Here is a 14,189-nt window from a genome sequence, read left to right on the forward strand (position 1 = left end):
TCAAGCTGCTTGCCGGCGAAAATCAGGCGCTGCTGGTCGGGAGGGATGCCCTCCTTGTCCTGGATCTTGGACTTGACGTTGTCGATGGTGTCTGACGACTCGACTTCAAGGGTGATAGTCTTTCCGGTCAAGGTCTTGACAACTGCAAAAGTGTCAGTGGCGAACATTCATACTGAAGGGAGCGGAAGGTGACATACAGATCTGCATACCACCACGGAGGCGGAGGACAAGATGGAGGGTAGACTCCTTCTGAATGTTGTAGTCGGAGAGAGTACGGCCATCCTCAAGCTGCTTGCCGGCGAAAATCAGGCGCTGCTGGTCGGGAGGGATGCCCTCCTTGTCCTGGATCTTGGACTTGACATTGTCGATGGTGTCGGAGGACTCGACCTCAAGGGTGATGGTCTTGCCCGTGACTGTGAACAGATGTCAATATGTTGTTTATTACCGCGGGGGCCAGCATCGGTGAACCTACGAGTCTTGACAAAGATCTGCATGGTCGCTGACGCAGATCGATGCGCTGTGTTGGGTGTCGGTGAGGGTGTTGGTAGATGGAAGCTTGCAGTAGGCGATAAGTGCGGGAGTGATGGGGGAAGGAGAAATCAGGTAGGGATGGGAGGGTAGAGAGGTTTATGTATGTGGTAAGCAACAGTCGGCAGGGTGAATGAGGGGAGAGCGAGCGCAGGCTGAGGCGCATGGCCATGCACCTTCACTCACACCATCCGAATGCGCATTGCCCTGAGAGCACGATGAATCATGGAGGTAGGGGCCAATCAGACGAGGTCAGGCGGAAGGCTCCAGAACGTGGAGGAGGAGACGCTAGGCCCCGGTCGTGTTCTGGCTACCTGGACTCACTGCAAACACTCCTCCAGAAGCCGCGTACCTGACACATGACGGTCTTATCGACGAGTGGATCATTCACCTTGATACCATGTCAACCTCGGGAGTGGATGATACACTCGTTCAATCAAGAAACAGTCACGGTGGTTGTTACGAGCGAAGAGTTTTCCTGGAGCATTTAATCAGCAAAGAATATCATGAAGGACGTGACTAGAAGATTCTTCGCCGTAGCACGCGCTCGAGGATGGTGCCGCCTGGTGCTGAGGTAACCAGGCTGATGCCCGAGGCAATCGTGGCTCAGCGCTGCGTCGATTGGTCGTCATCGGCCTCAGGTGGCGGGCGGACTTGTTGTCCCGAGCCCAAGCCTGCCTCCACGTTCAAGGTGGCGATCTTTGCCGCTAGCGAGCTTTTCGAAGTGATATCGGGTTGTTTCTACAATTCCATGTTAGACAATTTGGTCTTTTCTTCTTTCTTTTGAAGACGCTCGGTGTTCACTTCGCTTGCTGGCATCGTTCGTGAGCCTGGACCGGCTGCGGGGTCGCCGACGGGTAGCGACGTCATAAGCGCAGGGGATCTCTCAGTTGCGAAGTGAGCCTGAACTCTTGCCCGATCAGGATCGAGCGATCCATACGGACTAATCGAGAGGGCTCAGCATGAGCTGACGTTGACTATGTAATCCCATTTTACTTGCAAGTATTTATGTACAAACCGTAGTCGCTGGGCAGCTGGTAGCACATAGGCGCTATTCCAGCCCGGCAGGTCTGGTGTGGGAGCACCTCTACGGGCGTCGTCGTATCACCACGTTGGCAACACGCCAAATCCACCGTGGACACAAGTGTTACGTGAAAGCATTGCTTGGAATTACTAGTCGTATCGGACGGCGATCTATGTTGGAAAGGCCTTGATAGCCACTCCAAAGACCTCCACCGTACACCGGGACAACCAAAGGCTGCAAGGCTGGCTGTCAACGCCGAAACCGCCCCCATATTGCATTCTCTGTGCGTCTTAACTAAACTGGACCGTCGTTCTCCATAATAACGTATCGTGGTTGAAGATATCATCAAGGCATTTGAAGAGATTGGTTCAACTTTGCATCTCGCCAATATTTCTGTCTTGCGGTGTGAGGATAAGGGGTAAAGGATCAAGGGCCGGTGTAAAAATAAATGTGTTGAACTCATACATTCGTGGAAGAAAGTCGTAAAAGCGTAGGGTCATAAACCGTTGTCTTCGTATCATACGTGAAGCGGTGCCCAGCCAAGGGGGGGAGTGAATGAATAGGCCGATGTGTATAGAAATCATGTACGCTTGAAAACAAAGGAAACATGCTAGCCTCCCCGGGAGACTGGGTATTGTAACAACAACATCTCAAAACACACAGAAACGTTTAGTTGGCGCGGATGACAAGCTTCGACACAAACTTGTTAGACAAGCAGTCAAAGTCGTCACGCTTGAACTCGGCCGTCTTGCGACTGCGGAGATATGTTTCTGGGAAGTTATTAGTCAAGGAACACCCTGCGGTGCAGAATCATGAACATACCATGATTGAGAATGTGCGTACGCATGTCGGTCATGGCGTCACACGCAGCCACGTTGTCGAACAAGATGTGACCATGCTTGCGCGTGTCCCAGTCGGTGAAGGCAGGAACCTTCTGTGAGATCGCGTGGAAAAGCCCCACAATCACACCGACAGGGGTCGTCTCCATGTCGTTGCAGAACTTGCTCACCGCCTGGGGATCAGGCATGCGGTAGTGGCTGTCAAACTGCATCTCCTCCCACACCGCCAGCAGGATAGCGGCCAGCATAAAGATGGTCGGCCAGTTCTTGTGCTTTTCCTGCCCCTTGGTGCTGTAGACGCCAGAGTAGAGGGAGGAGAGCTCCTCAAGGATCTCCTTCTGCAGCTCGCGCCACATGTCGGCAAGCGCCAGCTTAATTTGGAAGTTCACAAGGACAGGTGCGACGGTACGGCCGTAGAACTTGGAGCCCTCGTCGTCAATGGCGCCGTCCATCTCCGTCTCTGCACCCTGATTCTCTACCAGGGTGATGTGGAAGGTCAAGTTGTAAGCAAGGACGAGCTTTAGAGCGTTCTTGATGACGGGCATGGGCTGCTTCTTGTAGAAGCGGTGAGCTGTCTTGAGGATCTCAGTGATGAAGGGGGTGCCCTCAAAGTGGTCATCGATGAAATCCTCAAACGGACCCTCGATGTGGCTGTCGAGATACATCATCAGAGAGGCCTTGTCAACACCCTCTGCGCCGACGTCGAGCTTCTCACTGCGCGTCTCGAACTCAATTGGGTCGTCCTCCTTGTTGTGGGACTCGACCCAGTCCACGTCGAAGCAGCTGTCGTCGGTCACGTAGACCTGGCGGACCTTGATGGGCAGAGCGAAGCCATAGCCATGGGTGATCCACATGAGCGTCTCCTTTTGCGAGAATCCCTTGACATTGTAGACAGAGACGCCAGAATGCAGGTGCCTCTCGTAATCAGCCTTCCAGTCCTTCATGAAATAACCAATGTCCTTGATGTCAATGCGGGTGCAAGGCACCTGCCACAGACGAGCGTGCGAGGGCTGGCATCCAGCACATGGCTCACCCTTGTCGCAGGTCTTCTTGAGGAACTTGCACCGCAGACAAGCACGCAGCTTTCTTATCTCGCTCGCTTGCTTTCGCTGCTCTGGCAAAAGGGGTCCCTTTCTGCGCCCAACCTTCTTCTCGACGGCGCCATCCTTCTTCCCATTGGAAATGCGGCGGACCACGGTTTTGTTGTTGTTGGTCTTGGCAATGGGGCTCCGACGAGGGCCAGAGTTCCCGCGTGGCTGTCCGGCGGACGACGGCGGTGAACTTGAACCGGCGCCGCTACCGGGGCTGTGGCGAGCAGAGACAGGTTCCGTCTTGATCGGTGCCGGGAGGGTAGGCGCGGGTGCAGTAGGGCTCACACTTCCGTGCGTGTGGTGGTGATGATGGTGGTGATGTCCATCCGAGGAGTAGCAGGGTCGGTGGTTTTGACCGTCAGACGCGTTGGAGAAGGAGGGTGAATACGGGAATGAAATCTCCTCGAAGCTCCCGATATCCATCGAGTTGCTCCCGTCGGAGGAGCCCGAGCCCGTTCGCAAGTGCAGAGTCTGTGAAGGGTTGAATATCGCGGAGCCCTGCGCAGCTGAGTACTGATCCATGCCAGGCTGGTTCCAGTCGACCATGGACCACCCCTCGCCCGAGGAGGAAGGCAGAGAAAGGACCTCGAGATATGTGTTGGTGGGCGAATTGCTGCCAACGCTACCTAGCCGCGGCAGTCCGTCCATCTGCAAGGTGCTCTGGAAGTCATGCCAGTTGTCCATGGGTGCCCCTCCCCAGTGCATTGCGTGAGTGGCCTCGTCCACAGCCGGCAGGTTGCCAAAGTTGGGGTCGAGCAGGTTGGCATGGATAGCCTGCGCCGTCGTGGGGGGGAAGTATTCGAGTGATGTGGCTGGCATGTTGTTGAACGTGTTGAATCCCATCAAGGGGTCCGGAACAAACTGTGACATGTCTGGATGATGCACATTCTGTTGCTGCTGCTGTTGATGGTGATGTTGCCTTTGTTGCGCCGCCATGGTGGCCTGTTGTTGATTGAGGGCCCAGTCTGTCAATTGGTTCGCCGCCGAAGGGAACGGTGAGGGTTGAAGAGACGAGTGTTGCGTGTGCGGACTCGAGTGGTGTGAGTTGGGTGAGCTGGACTGGTGTGTTTCGGGCGATCTCGAGGCAGGTGACATGTGCGCCTGGGTGTTGCTGGGCGCGTTCATATCCATGACAGGCCAGGTTCGGTTGTTGCTTGTCATGGCTGAGGCAAGCAATTGGGGATTCGAGGCGGCCGGGTATCCAAAGTTCTGAAATTGGTGATGAGGATGATGTTGGTGCTGGAGCTGCTGGCGGTGGACGAGTTGGTGCTGGTCGTTGACCTGATCCTGGCCTTGCTGTCCTTGTTGATCCTGCTGGTTCTGGGTGTTTGGGTTGTAGGTCAGGTTGAGATACTGAGCTGCGCCGGCGCTAATGTCGAAGTCGGAGGTCATGCTGGGCAGGAGAAAGGAGGATCTCCTTGGGGATAGCGATACTGTAGAGTTTTGTTGCGAGGCGAGTAGCAGACACCGCCTTTTCCTCGAAGCTCCCGATTTGGGGAAGTGTAGGGAGTAAGGACGAGATCCCAGACCAGGAGGCAGCAGAAGACCGGAGACAAGAGGGTGGAGGATGCAGTGGTGAGATGGGGGGGCCTGGGGACCATCCCGAAGAGGGGCCTCACTCACGAACAAGCGGTGAGGGAAGTCGTTGCAGATGGTCCAGCCACTGGAAGCCCAGCCTCAGCCAGTGGCCGCCCCAGCCGGGAGCTGCAGCCAATCGTGCGCGCCAAGCCTGCACAGCGGTGGATCTACGGGGCGGACTATCAACAGTGCCGGACGCTCGCCAGTACGCACTGTCTCACACGTCCAGGCCGACTGGAGCTCCAGGCTCACTTTGTGGACGATGTTCATCAATAGCCCTTCCAAGTTCCAACATTCTACGGATACTTGGGATTTACATGTATCATGCCTCGATCGACATCGCACAGCCATGTAAGTACAATGCCTCACTTGCCATGCTACAACTCTGGCACTCGCTCGGTGTGTGTCTCGGTAGGGTACTATACGTAGTATGGATTCCAGCACAAGTTCTCCTCACCAGCCCTCGCTCGGGTGAAACAAACTCACCAAGCACCAGCTTGGTTAACACCGGCCGCTCGCCCAGGCCCAACAAAGTGGCCCTGGTCTCGAAGTCGCAGCGGCTCCATCGTCGTGCTGCTCACACCGGCGGCATCTCAACGGCGGGCGGGTAAGAGATTGATGGAGCTGCCTGCATCGCTCTAATGTACGAACAGCGCTGCCAGCACTTCCACTCGTCTCCACTCACTCACGCATGCTTTGTCGCCTCGCCTCAACTTCTCAAGAGGCAAACTGCGTTGGTTGCAACGAACTTGGTCACGCCAAATAAGAACGTTTCTACTCAGACTCGAGTATTAGCGCAGCATGCGCCTTCGCGACAACAGCCTCCGACTTTGAAGTGACAGACAATGTGGGCCGAGTGACCAGTGAACAAACACCACCGGTCGAACTCGATGCCATCTCAAGATACCTACGGGCAGCATGCAGTCGTGTTGGCCTTGACAGATAGGCTAAAGGGAAACATCGAGGCCGATGCACGCTTATGTTGCGTTGGACAACGGCGCAGATCCTGATATTGTCCCACCACCATATTCAGCCGCCACTAATCATATGTTTGTCCAACCACCCTCTTTCTAATAATGTCATGTCGTCTTCGCTGGCTTGAATTGAAGCCACAGTGAAGCCGCGATTGGCTCAAAACGCCATCGTGTCAGCGTCGACTGGCCTTCCACAGCACTGGTCCGGCGGCCAGGCTTTCAACCTGTTCTGAGATACATACAAGCATTCCACGCCGGTCCTATCACTTATAAGAAGCCTTCTGCGGTAGTTCCCGGCTGGGCACATCCTCGTTTCGGGGTGTTCTCGGGCCAGGTATGCGCCGATGCGGCAGTGCAATACGGTGCACCGTCTCATAGTCTGTCTTCCCAGCCGCGTTCTTGCAAAGAGGCTTGCGCCGCATGACTAGTGCCCCTTCTATCCTTCAAGTTCTCTCGACTCAATTTTACGACGACAATTCGTGTGAGTAATACTAACAGGTATTATGGTACTATCCGTAGATCTTCTGGACAAGCATGATCGGCGGAAGAGCTGGAGCTGGACCGCGCGCACAGTGCCAGCACCGTCTGTTCATGGCCCACACCTTACGGCTCGGCCCCCATTCGTGACGTGCCGCAGCGGCCACGTCAAACACCACCACCAGACCTCTTCACGATGCAGCCAGAAGCATGCCAGCTTCAATGCCCAATACCCCCTTGGTCCTCGCCATACTGTGTCAATGCCTTCGTGAATGCCCCGATTGGCAGACGATACGACTTTGTCGCGCATGCGCAAGCGTGATTCGCCTCAACGCACGCAATAGGTACGTACGTAGTATGTCGTGTGCTTTGCCAAAGGCGGCCCATCGCTCGAGCTATTGATGAATGCGTACTGCTTGGCTGTCAATGCAGGAGACTGCATGACCATAGCAATGCCATCTTTATCAGTACACAATGTGTAGATTGCCCCGATGCTGTGGAGGATGAGATACCACCATGACACTTGGCTACGCAAGCCTCCACGGCAAGTTGCAGCAGCCTTGTGCCACTCTATTACGAAGATGATTCGAGAGCCGTGTCGAGCCAGTGCTTCGCAGACACTGTCCACGCTCGTCTTTGCCAGAGCTCGATCGAAAAAGTTCTCCGCTGGCGGGGTCAGTGAGGCCCTGCTGGATTGTGAAGCGCTTGATGATGATATTCCGAAGCTCTTACTTGCCCTGAAACAAACCGCAATTCGACCATCTCTCGGCATTTGGGCAGGCTTCTTTTGTACATACGCTGTTTGACTCTAGACTGTCGGACTTCGTCCCGTGATGCCGTTCAATGAAACGGCCCCACTGGATCGGCCAGGCTGACACGGATGCTGGTACGGAAGCTTTACCTGTAGTCATCGCCAGCGATGATTCACAAGCTGGTAATCAACACGACCCACCAAGTCAGCGTCAGCATCTGGCAAGGGTATAAAAGGTCTACGGTGGCTCAAGCTGCCGCTTGGAAAGGCTGAACTACTGAGTCTTTGCAATACTCAACTGCCAAAGTCACTGCTCAAAATGGTCTTCAACCCTACCATAGCCATCGTGCACAATGAAGGCTGCGACTTGCACTACTGGCATCAGGGCCAAGGACCTCTCCTGCTATTCGTTCCCGGCGGTAACGGCCATGGGCGACAATTCAACGCCATCATGGCGGGTCTAATGTCGAAGTTCACCTGCGCTACCTTTGACCGCCGTCAAATGTCCGCGAGTCAGGTCAAGGTCAACAAAAGGCTCAGTCCGCCTCAACAAGCACGAGACATCCGCGCTATAATCAAGGCCCTAGGCTTCCACAAGGCCATCATATTTGGCAGCAGCAGCGGGGGCATCTTTGGGTTCCAGTTTGCGCACGACTTCCCCGAGATGGTCGATCACTTGATCTCCCACGAAGCCGGCATTACATGCTTTTTGCCCGATGCCACGGAGACGTACGAGCAGTTGTTCCATCTGAATCGTGTCTTTGAAACAGAGGGATTGGAGGCAGCTGCTGCGCAATTCGCCACCCTTCTGGTGGGCTACGATGCGGAGGGGATACCCAAGACGGTGCCGCCGGAGCCAGAGAACGTGCGGAACTTCTGGGAGAATGAGATGCCTTCCCTGCTGGGATATACTCCCAATCTCTTGCGCATCAAAGAGAACAAGACGAGTGTCGGCGTCATGAGGGGGGCTCTCTGCAAGGATGCGTTCTATGCGCGGGCCATTGAGGAGCAGGCCAAGGTTCTGGGATGTCCTCGTGCTACAGTGCATGGACATCATGGAGGATTCGAAGCCGAGCCAGAATCGTTCACTCCTCATCTTTTGGAGATGGTTGACGTTTTAGAAAAGAGACGGAAGGCGCTGTAGATGTCTTTCCAAAGATCGAACCTTCAAGGTAAGTGTCATCCATGTGAACCTTACCCGGACATCATTCCTCCTCAGATGGGACTGCTTTCGTTTCTCTTTATGCTGAGAATACATACATGGAGATGCGGTGTGCTACTGTGACGATTCTTTTCTTGGAGAGCGTGAGTTGGCTGGTCTCGACGTTGTTGCCTAGCATGCCCTCTGAAGTGACTTCTGTCTTCTTCTCGACCATGAGAGGGATGAGTCGCGTTAGACTCAGCCTGGATAGAAGCTTTTCCACCTCTCCTCTCGGACGTCCAACGTGGCGTTGCCAAAGTAATATATTCGCTCAGTCATTGGTAATCACGCGGATGCCATGTCGATTCCGCCCAGACTCAACATACCTTCTCCCACCGGCAGGATAGTCGTCCTCAATGGCTTCCCAGGTACGTGCAAATTCACTATTCTTAAGCAAGCCAAAGAGCTCCTCCCCGCCGACACGACCTGCCCTCTGGACAACCACCTGCTCATCGACCGGTCGTGGCAGTCATAACCGACCATAATGATGAATACTACGAGCTGCGACGTCTGGTCCGGGCGCCTATCTTTAAGAAGCTGCGAGAACGCGCACGGGAGGGTCACATCGTCTTGATGACAGCATGCCTGGCTGAAAATAACGAGAGGGATACAACCTTCCTTGAAGAACATCTTGACATGGCGCGCGGGACCGATGTGCCTATTTGCTGGGTGAATGCGCATTGCGATCAGAAGGCCTTGGGACAGCGCCTCAGCAGCCCCGGGCGCTACCATGAAGCAAAGGGGAAGCTGACGGATGTGTGCGTCCTTCGGAACCTGCTGCGGGAGCATTCTCTCATTGAGCCGAGCAAGATTGCGAACGGACCGACGAAGTTGGTGGTGAAAACAATGGACGTCACCGGGCCGATTGAACTATCCGTCGGCCATCTCATGAGCATGATCGGTTTTCCACAAGGTGTTGTTTCAGCATGAGTCTGTACTACTTTGTCCCGCGCTGTTAAGTGCGGCAGAAATAATATCTGAATTGACAACCGAGGAGCTGGCTAGGGACTGACCGTTGTGAAGCGTACCTAGCTTCCTATACACTAGTAGATACAGAGCAACTACTATTCAGACAATGCGACGGCCGTCTCCCGACAGGGCCTTTCTTGTTATCCACATCAAGAAGCGACTTGATGACTTTTATGTGTGAAGGAGGAATTGATAGTTACAGTACAGGGTAGGTATCCGCCGCGGCTTCCACCGACTCAACCTTAGAGCGTGATCAAATGATCATATAATAGAATATAGAGACACATGGATCCAGTCGGTAAGCCACGTTGAATTTGATGGAGCTGGTCAATGCGAGTGGGATAAGCAAGAGAGAGTGTTAGCCTGCTGGAGAACAATGGTCCGCTTCCAACACGTAGAAGGGAGCGCCTCAGCCAAGCCACGGTTCGTCCAGATGAACATAACAGTGATGGGTGGAGAATGGTGGCAGGTCCGCTAACCGAGATAAGGCCGGCCCCTCAGCAACAATACTTCACGACGTCAACTGTGCTCAAGTCCGGACTTAAAAATCGCCAGCCCCAGGCAGGAACAATGCTAAGGCAACGAGGGCTCGAGCGCTGACCCGCATCTTGATTCTCATTGACTCGCACCGGGAGGGCGAGCCACGTTATGAAATCTCAAGCGCATCACAAGCGATCACGTCCAAAGGCCATCTTCATCCGCAAATATCCCAGCAAGAAGACGAACAACAGCAACAGCAACAGCAACAGCAAATGCACGATGGCCGCCACGGCTTCTCAAACAAGCGCCGCGCAGAACGCTGCTTACGACATCCCGGAGCTGTACAGGATGCGTCCTGCCGTGGTTGACGCGCTCGAGACTGACTCGTCCGCCATGCAGCAGGACACGATTGAGGAATGCCTCCCCTTCCTGCTGGGCGAGGAGGATCTAGGTCCTCGCAATGTCCACGGTATCCCTCTCTTGGACAAGCAGCGCCACCTCAATTTCCTTCGGAAGCAGCTAGGTCCTCTTCCGGGCGCGTTCATGGCAGCTGACCCGAGCCGACCTTGGTTCTTCTACTGGTGTCTGGCTGCCATGTCACTTCTCGGTGAAGATGTGGCATTCTATCGCGAGAAGCTTGTGGAGACGGTGCGCCCTATGCAGAACGCGACGGGTGGCTTTGCGGGTGGACAGGGCCAGATGTCGCATCTTGCCACCACGTATGCAACGATCCTGTCGTTGGCGCTGGTCGGCGGGGAGGCGGCCTACGATGTGGTGGACAGAAAGAGCATGTGGCACTGGCTCGGCTCGTTGAAGCAGCCGGACGGAGGCTTCCAAATGGCCATTGGAGGCGAAGAGGATGTGAGGTAGGTCGACTCCAAGAATACTTGTTCCGAGTCGGAACATGCACCCACCCCTGGATGCTGACCGGCCGTGTACGTATAGAGGGGCGTATTGTGCGTCTGTCATCGTCTCGCTGCTGAATATTCCGCTCGATCTACCAGCCGAATCGCCTGCTCGTGCGGCAGGTCATTCAGGGTTCTTCGATGGTCTCGGAGACTGGATCGGCCAGTGTGGGTCGCCATCATTCTTTCCGCAGCCCTTCGCTAGTGGCTGATATTTCCGTGCAGGTCAAACGTACGAAGGCGGTATATCGGCCAAGCCCTCAGTCGAAGCGCACGGGGCGTACGCTTTCTGTGCGCTTGGTTGCTTGAGCATCATCGATTCCCCGCATAGGGGCATCCCACGGTATGTACTTGGAGCCCACAGCAGGGGACTAAGGTATTGACGTGACATGAAAACAGCCATCTCGACCTTCCGCGACTCATTTCGTGGCTGTCATCACGCCAGTATGCCCCCGAAGGAGGCTTCTCTGGTCGCACAAATAAATTGGTAGACGGGTGCTACAGCCACTGGGTCGGTGGATGCTGGCCCCTGATCGAGGCCAGCATCAGCGGCCCGCAAGAGGGGTTCGCGGCCGAAGCTGCGACCCCGGCGACGGAGGCACGTAGCTTGTTCAGTCGAAACGGGCTCATCCGGTACATTTTGTGCTGCTGCCAGGACCTGTCGAAGCGGGGAGGCATGAGAGACAAGCCCAGCAAGTACGTACACACCTAGGACTGCTGCCGTCATCGCGCTATGCACTTTGTGTAATTTTCCGGTTGGATGCTGATCGTGCCCAAACAGAAACTCGGATGCGTATCATTCATGCTACGTTCTCTCTGGGCTGAGCCTGGCTCAGCACAAGTGGACGATGAAGTCTGCTCGCCTGGACGCAACTGTCTTGGGGTCCGACGAGTGGGTTGTGACGCCCTATCTGGAGGGACAGCAGATTTTTAGCGAGGACGACCGGCTAGCCACAACTCATCCAGTGTACGTGATCCCCCAGCATAAGGCAGACGATATCAGGGACTACTTTGTGAACAAGGCCGGGTTCTAAAGAATTCTTGTGCACGCTGTCCACGAGGCGTTCTCTATCGTTTCACTGGGCTGACCCATGTTGTGCAACGTTGAGGACGCGTGCGATGCCCGAGAAAGGTGGGCAGACATTGCTTTTCCAGCCCTGCAGGTGAATACATGCACCGCGCATTGAGAGACAAGGCCCGAGTGGATGAAGCTACGCTGTCGCGTGCTACCATAGAAGATCAGACATGCGTCCGGGATTGATGGAGCAAGGCAAGTGGATATGGTAGCACGGCATCTGCTAAGAAGCTGCGGGCAAGAACAGTCTCTCTGTTGTCAATGTTTCGCTGATCGGTCTGGCCGACAGCTACCTAAGACGGCGACCGCTGTTCTGGTGCAGGAGGTCATTCATAACGTGCCGCATCAACGTCGGCGCGGAAGCGCGGCCAGACGCAGATCAAACAGAGGAACAACAAGCACGGTCAGAGCATGCAGTCGCCATATCGCCGTGGTTCGCACGGAAGGCAGCACACCAGGACGCTTGGCAGCAGTGTGCATACCACGTCGTCAATATACATGCATGACTGTACGTCTCGGAGGACTAGCAGGGCAACGCATTGTCACCCGCAGCTCAGTACCAGTAGTATAAACCAGTCCATCTGCGCGGCGCGTCGATTCCGAGACTCGCCACTCGCTCCGCAGGGAAGGTCCTTGCCGTACGTACGTACGTACATGAGTCTGAGTGCATGGGGCGGTTAGACGAGCTGCACATCATACTCGTTGGCGCCACATGAGTGTGGATCAATGCCTCTTTCCACTCAACTTTGCGGTGAAGTCTGCATGCATAGCTAGACTAGCTAGTATTAGGCGATGAACTCGCGATGCAGGTGTCTCAGCAGTGTCTGTTCCCAGTCTCACATCTCCGCGCGCAAAATGCTTTTGGCGCTTGCAACTTGGACTTGATCCGCCGCGCAAGGGTCTCACCAAGGGGTAAGGGCCGTATCGCGCGCGGATGACGGGCGTTTGTGTGTGGATGCGCCATTCTGTCGATCCATGAATTGGGCATGGGCCACGGCGCGCGCTTGTGAGTTGCAACTTGCAAGGCGAATCGCCCGCTGCTAAGTTCAATTTCGCCGCCGCCGATTGTTTACTTGCTAATGTCAAAACGTGACATGGAGAACCCCCAGGCCCTGCTCGCGAGCCCGGCACTGACTGGAGGCCAAGCCCATCTGTTTGGACAGACACCTGGCCGCATCTCACGCGGCCGCCTGCGAATGAACTGGCAGCGCATGGCGTAGTTCACTTGTGCGTGTTAATTTGAAGAGATTGGGGCGTGCGCATGTATGTCTATCTGATGTGAGATATCAGGAGATCTGGACATGCCATTGCCAGCGAGACTTCTCTCTTTCCGGGAACAGGACAATTTAGAATCGTTGCATCAATTTGCATGACCCCCGCATTTTCCCGAGGCTGGACACTGTTCTAATTAGCTTTTGCACTTGTTGTTGATACGATGCGCAGCCGTAGAATCGCCGTGTCACAATCACAAAGACCAGGCGCGTCACACACAGGTGAGCACAGGCAGCTAGGTCAATATAGCCTTGCCGGCGGTAAAGGAACATGCCTTGAGGTATGTAGCCAGGTGAGGGCGCCGCGGAGATTCGAGTCAGGAACTATTAGACAACGTGAATCCCGCCCAGGTGAGCAAGCTAGATCCAGCCACCCATAGCACCGGGCATCTGGCAACCACTCCGGCCACGTCTGCCGGCAGGGTGGTGGTTGGGTTGGATGAGGTACGTACTTGTAGATGAGGGATGCCCACCCTGATGTAAGATCAGCAGCAGACGTGTCGACTTGGTCACTGCTGGGTGCGCCGGTTCCCATGTGGTCTCTGCAAATTCGTCTCACACACCTACGTCACCATGAAACTTCCGTCCTCCAGATTGTGTCTGGCTTCGAGAAGGTCTGGTCGTTTTCCGGACAGTCAATTTGCTGCCCCACTTTTGGTTTGAGATAATCAATGTGCATTGGCAGCTTCTGTGCGAACGGACCTGCCTCCCAGATTTCAGAGGCCAGCCCTCGGCAGTGCCAATGCTGGTTTTGGGGCAATTGCCTGTTTACTTCAGCAAGGAGTCGAATGGGACCGACCACCTTCCATGCTTGCTTCATCACGAGTTTCTTCCCTTCAAGTCTCCCCAAACAATGGCACGTCCAGGTCCTCGTAGTGCTATCACTTGATTAGCATGCCAACCCGCCTCATCGTGGCCGTTGCCCAGACTCAATTCCGCCTATGCTTTATTAATAAACCCGGGCCCCTGTCCCTACCCTCACCCTAGGCCTTTGCCAACACATCAATGCATGAAAAAGGTCAAAGA

General features: G+C 55.0%; 4 protein-coding genes across 4 annotated transcripts; 2 read left to right on the top strand and 2 right to left on the bottom strand.

Moving 5' to 3' along the window:
• On the bottom strand, positions 1-494 carry J7T54_006369 (ubiquitin-like protein; the record flags this gene model as incomplete). The annotated part of the gene is made up of 3 exons (XM_051502793.1): positions 1-142; positions 198-413; positions 473-494. Coding segments are annotated over 3 exons (380 nt in total), but the record flags the coding sequence as incomplete, so codon positions are not given.
• Positions 495-2,221: 1,727 nt separating this feature from the next.
• Positions 2,222-4,874, bottom strand: J7T54_006370 (uncharacterized protein; the record flags this gene model as incomplete). Its single annotated transcript, XM_051502794.1, has 2 exons — positions 2,222-2,322; positions 2,375-4,874. The coding sequence occupies 2 exons, from the start codon at positions 4,872-4,874 to the stop codon at positions 2,222-2,224; spliced, it is 2,601 nt and encodes an 866-aa protein (XP_051365181.1).
• A 2,707-nt stretch (positions 4,875-7,581) lies between these two features.
• J7T54_006371 (uncharacterized protein) lies at positions 7,582-9,393 on the top strand (the record flags this gene model as incomplete). The annotated part of the gene is made up of 2 exons (XM_051502795.1): positions 7,582-8,290; positions 8,933-9,393. The coding sequence occupies 2 exons, from the start codon at positions 7,582-7,584 to the stop codon at positions 9,391-9,393; spliced, it is 1,170 nt and encodes a 389-aa protein (XP_051365182.1).
• Positions 9,394-10,080: 687 nt separating this feature from the next.
• J7T54_006372 (Protein farnesyltransferase subunit beta-like protein) lies at positions 10,081-11,851 on the top strand (the record flags this gene model as incomplete). Its single annotated transcript, XM_051502796.1, has 5 exons — positions 10,081-10,778; positions 10,858-10,868; positions 11,043-11,160; positions 11,217-11,513; positions 11,599-11,851. 5 exons carry the CDS (start codon positions 10,081-10,083, stop codon positions 11,849-11,851), a joined length of 1,377 nt encoding a protein of 458 aa, XP_051365183.1.
• Positions 11,852-14,189: the final 2,338 nt, after the last annotated feature.

This window comes from Emericellopsis cladophorae (assembly GCF_022114955.1).
Source record: "Emericellopsis cladophorae strain MUM 19.33 chromosome Unknown NODE_4_length_1054762_cov_117_872525, whole genome shotgun sequence".
NCBI classification, from domain to species: domain Eukaryota; kingdom Fungi; phylum Ascomycota; class Sordariomycetes; order Hypocreales; family Bionectriaceae; genus Emericellopsis; species Emericellopsis cladophorae.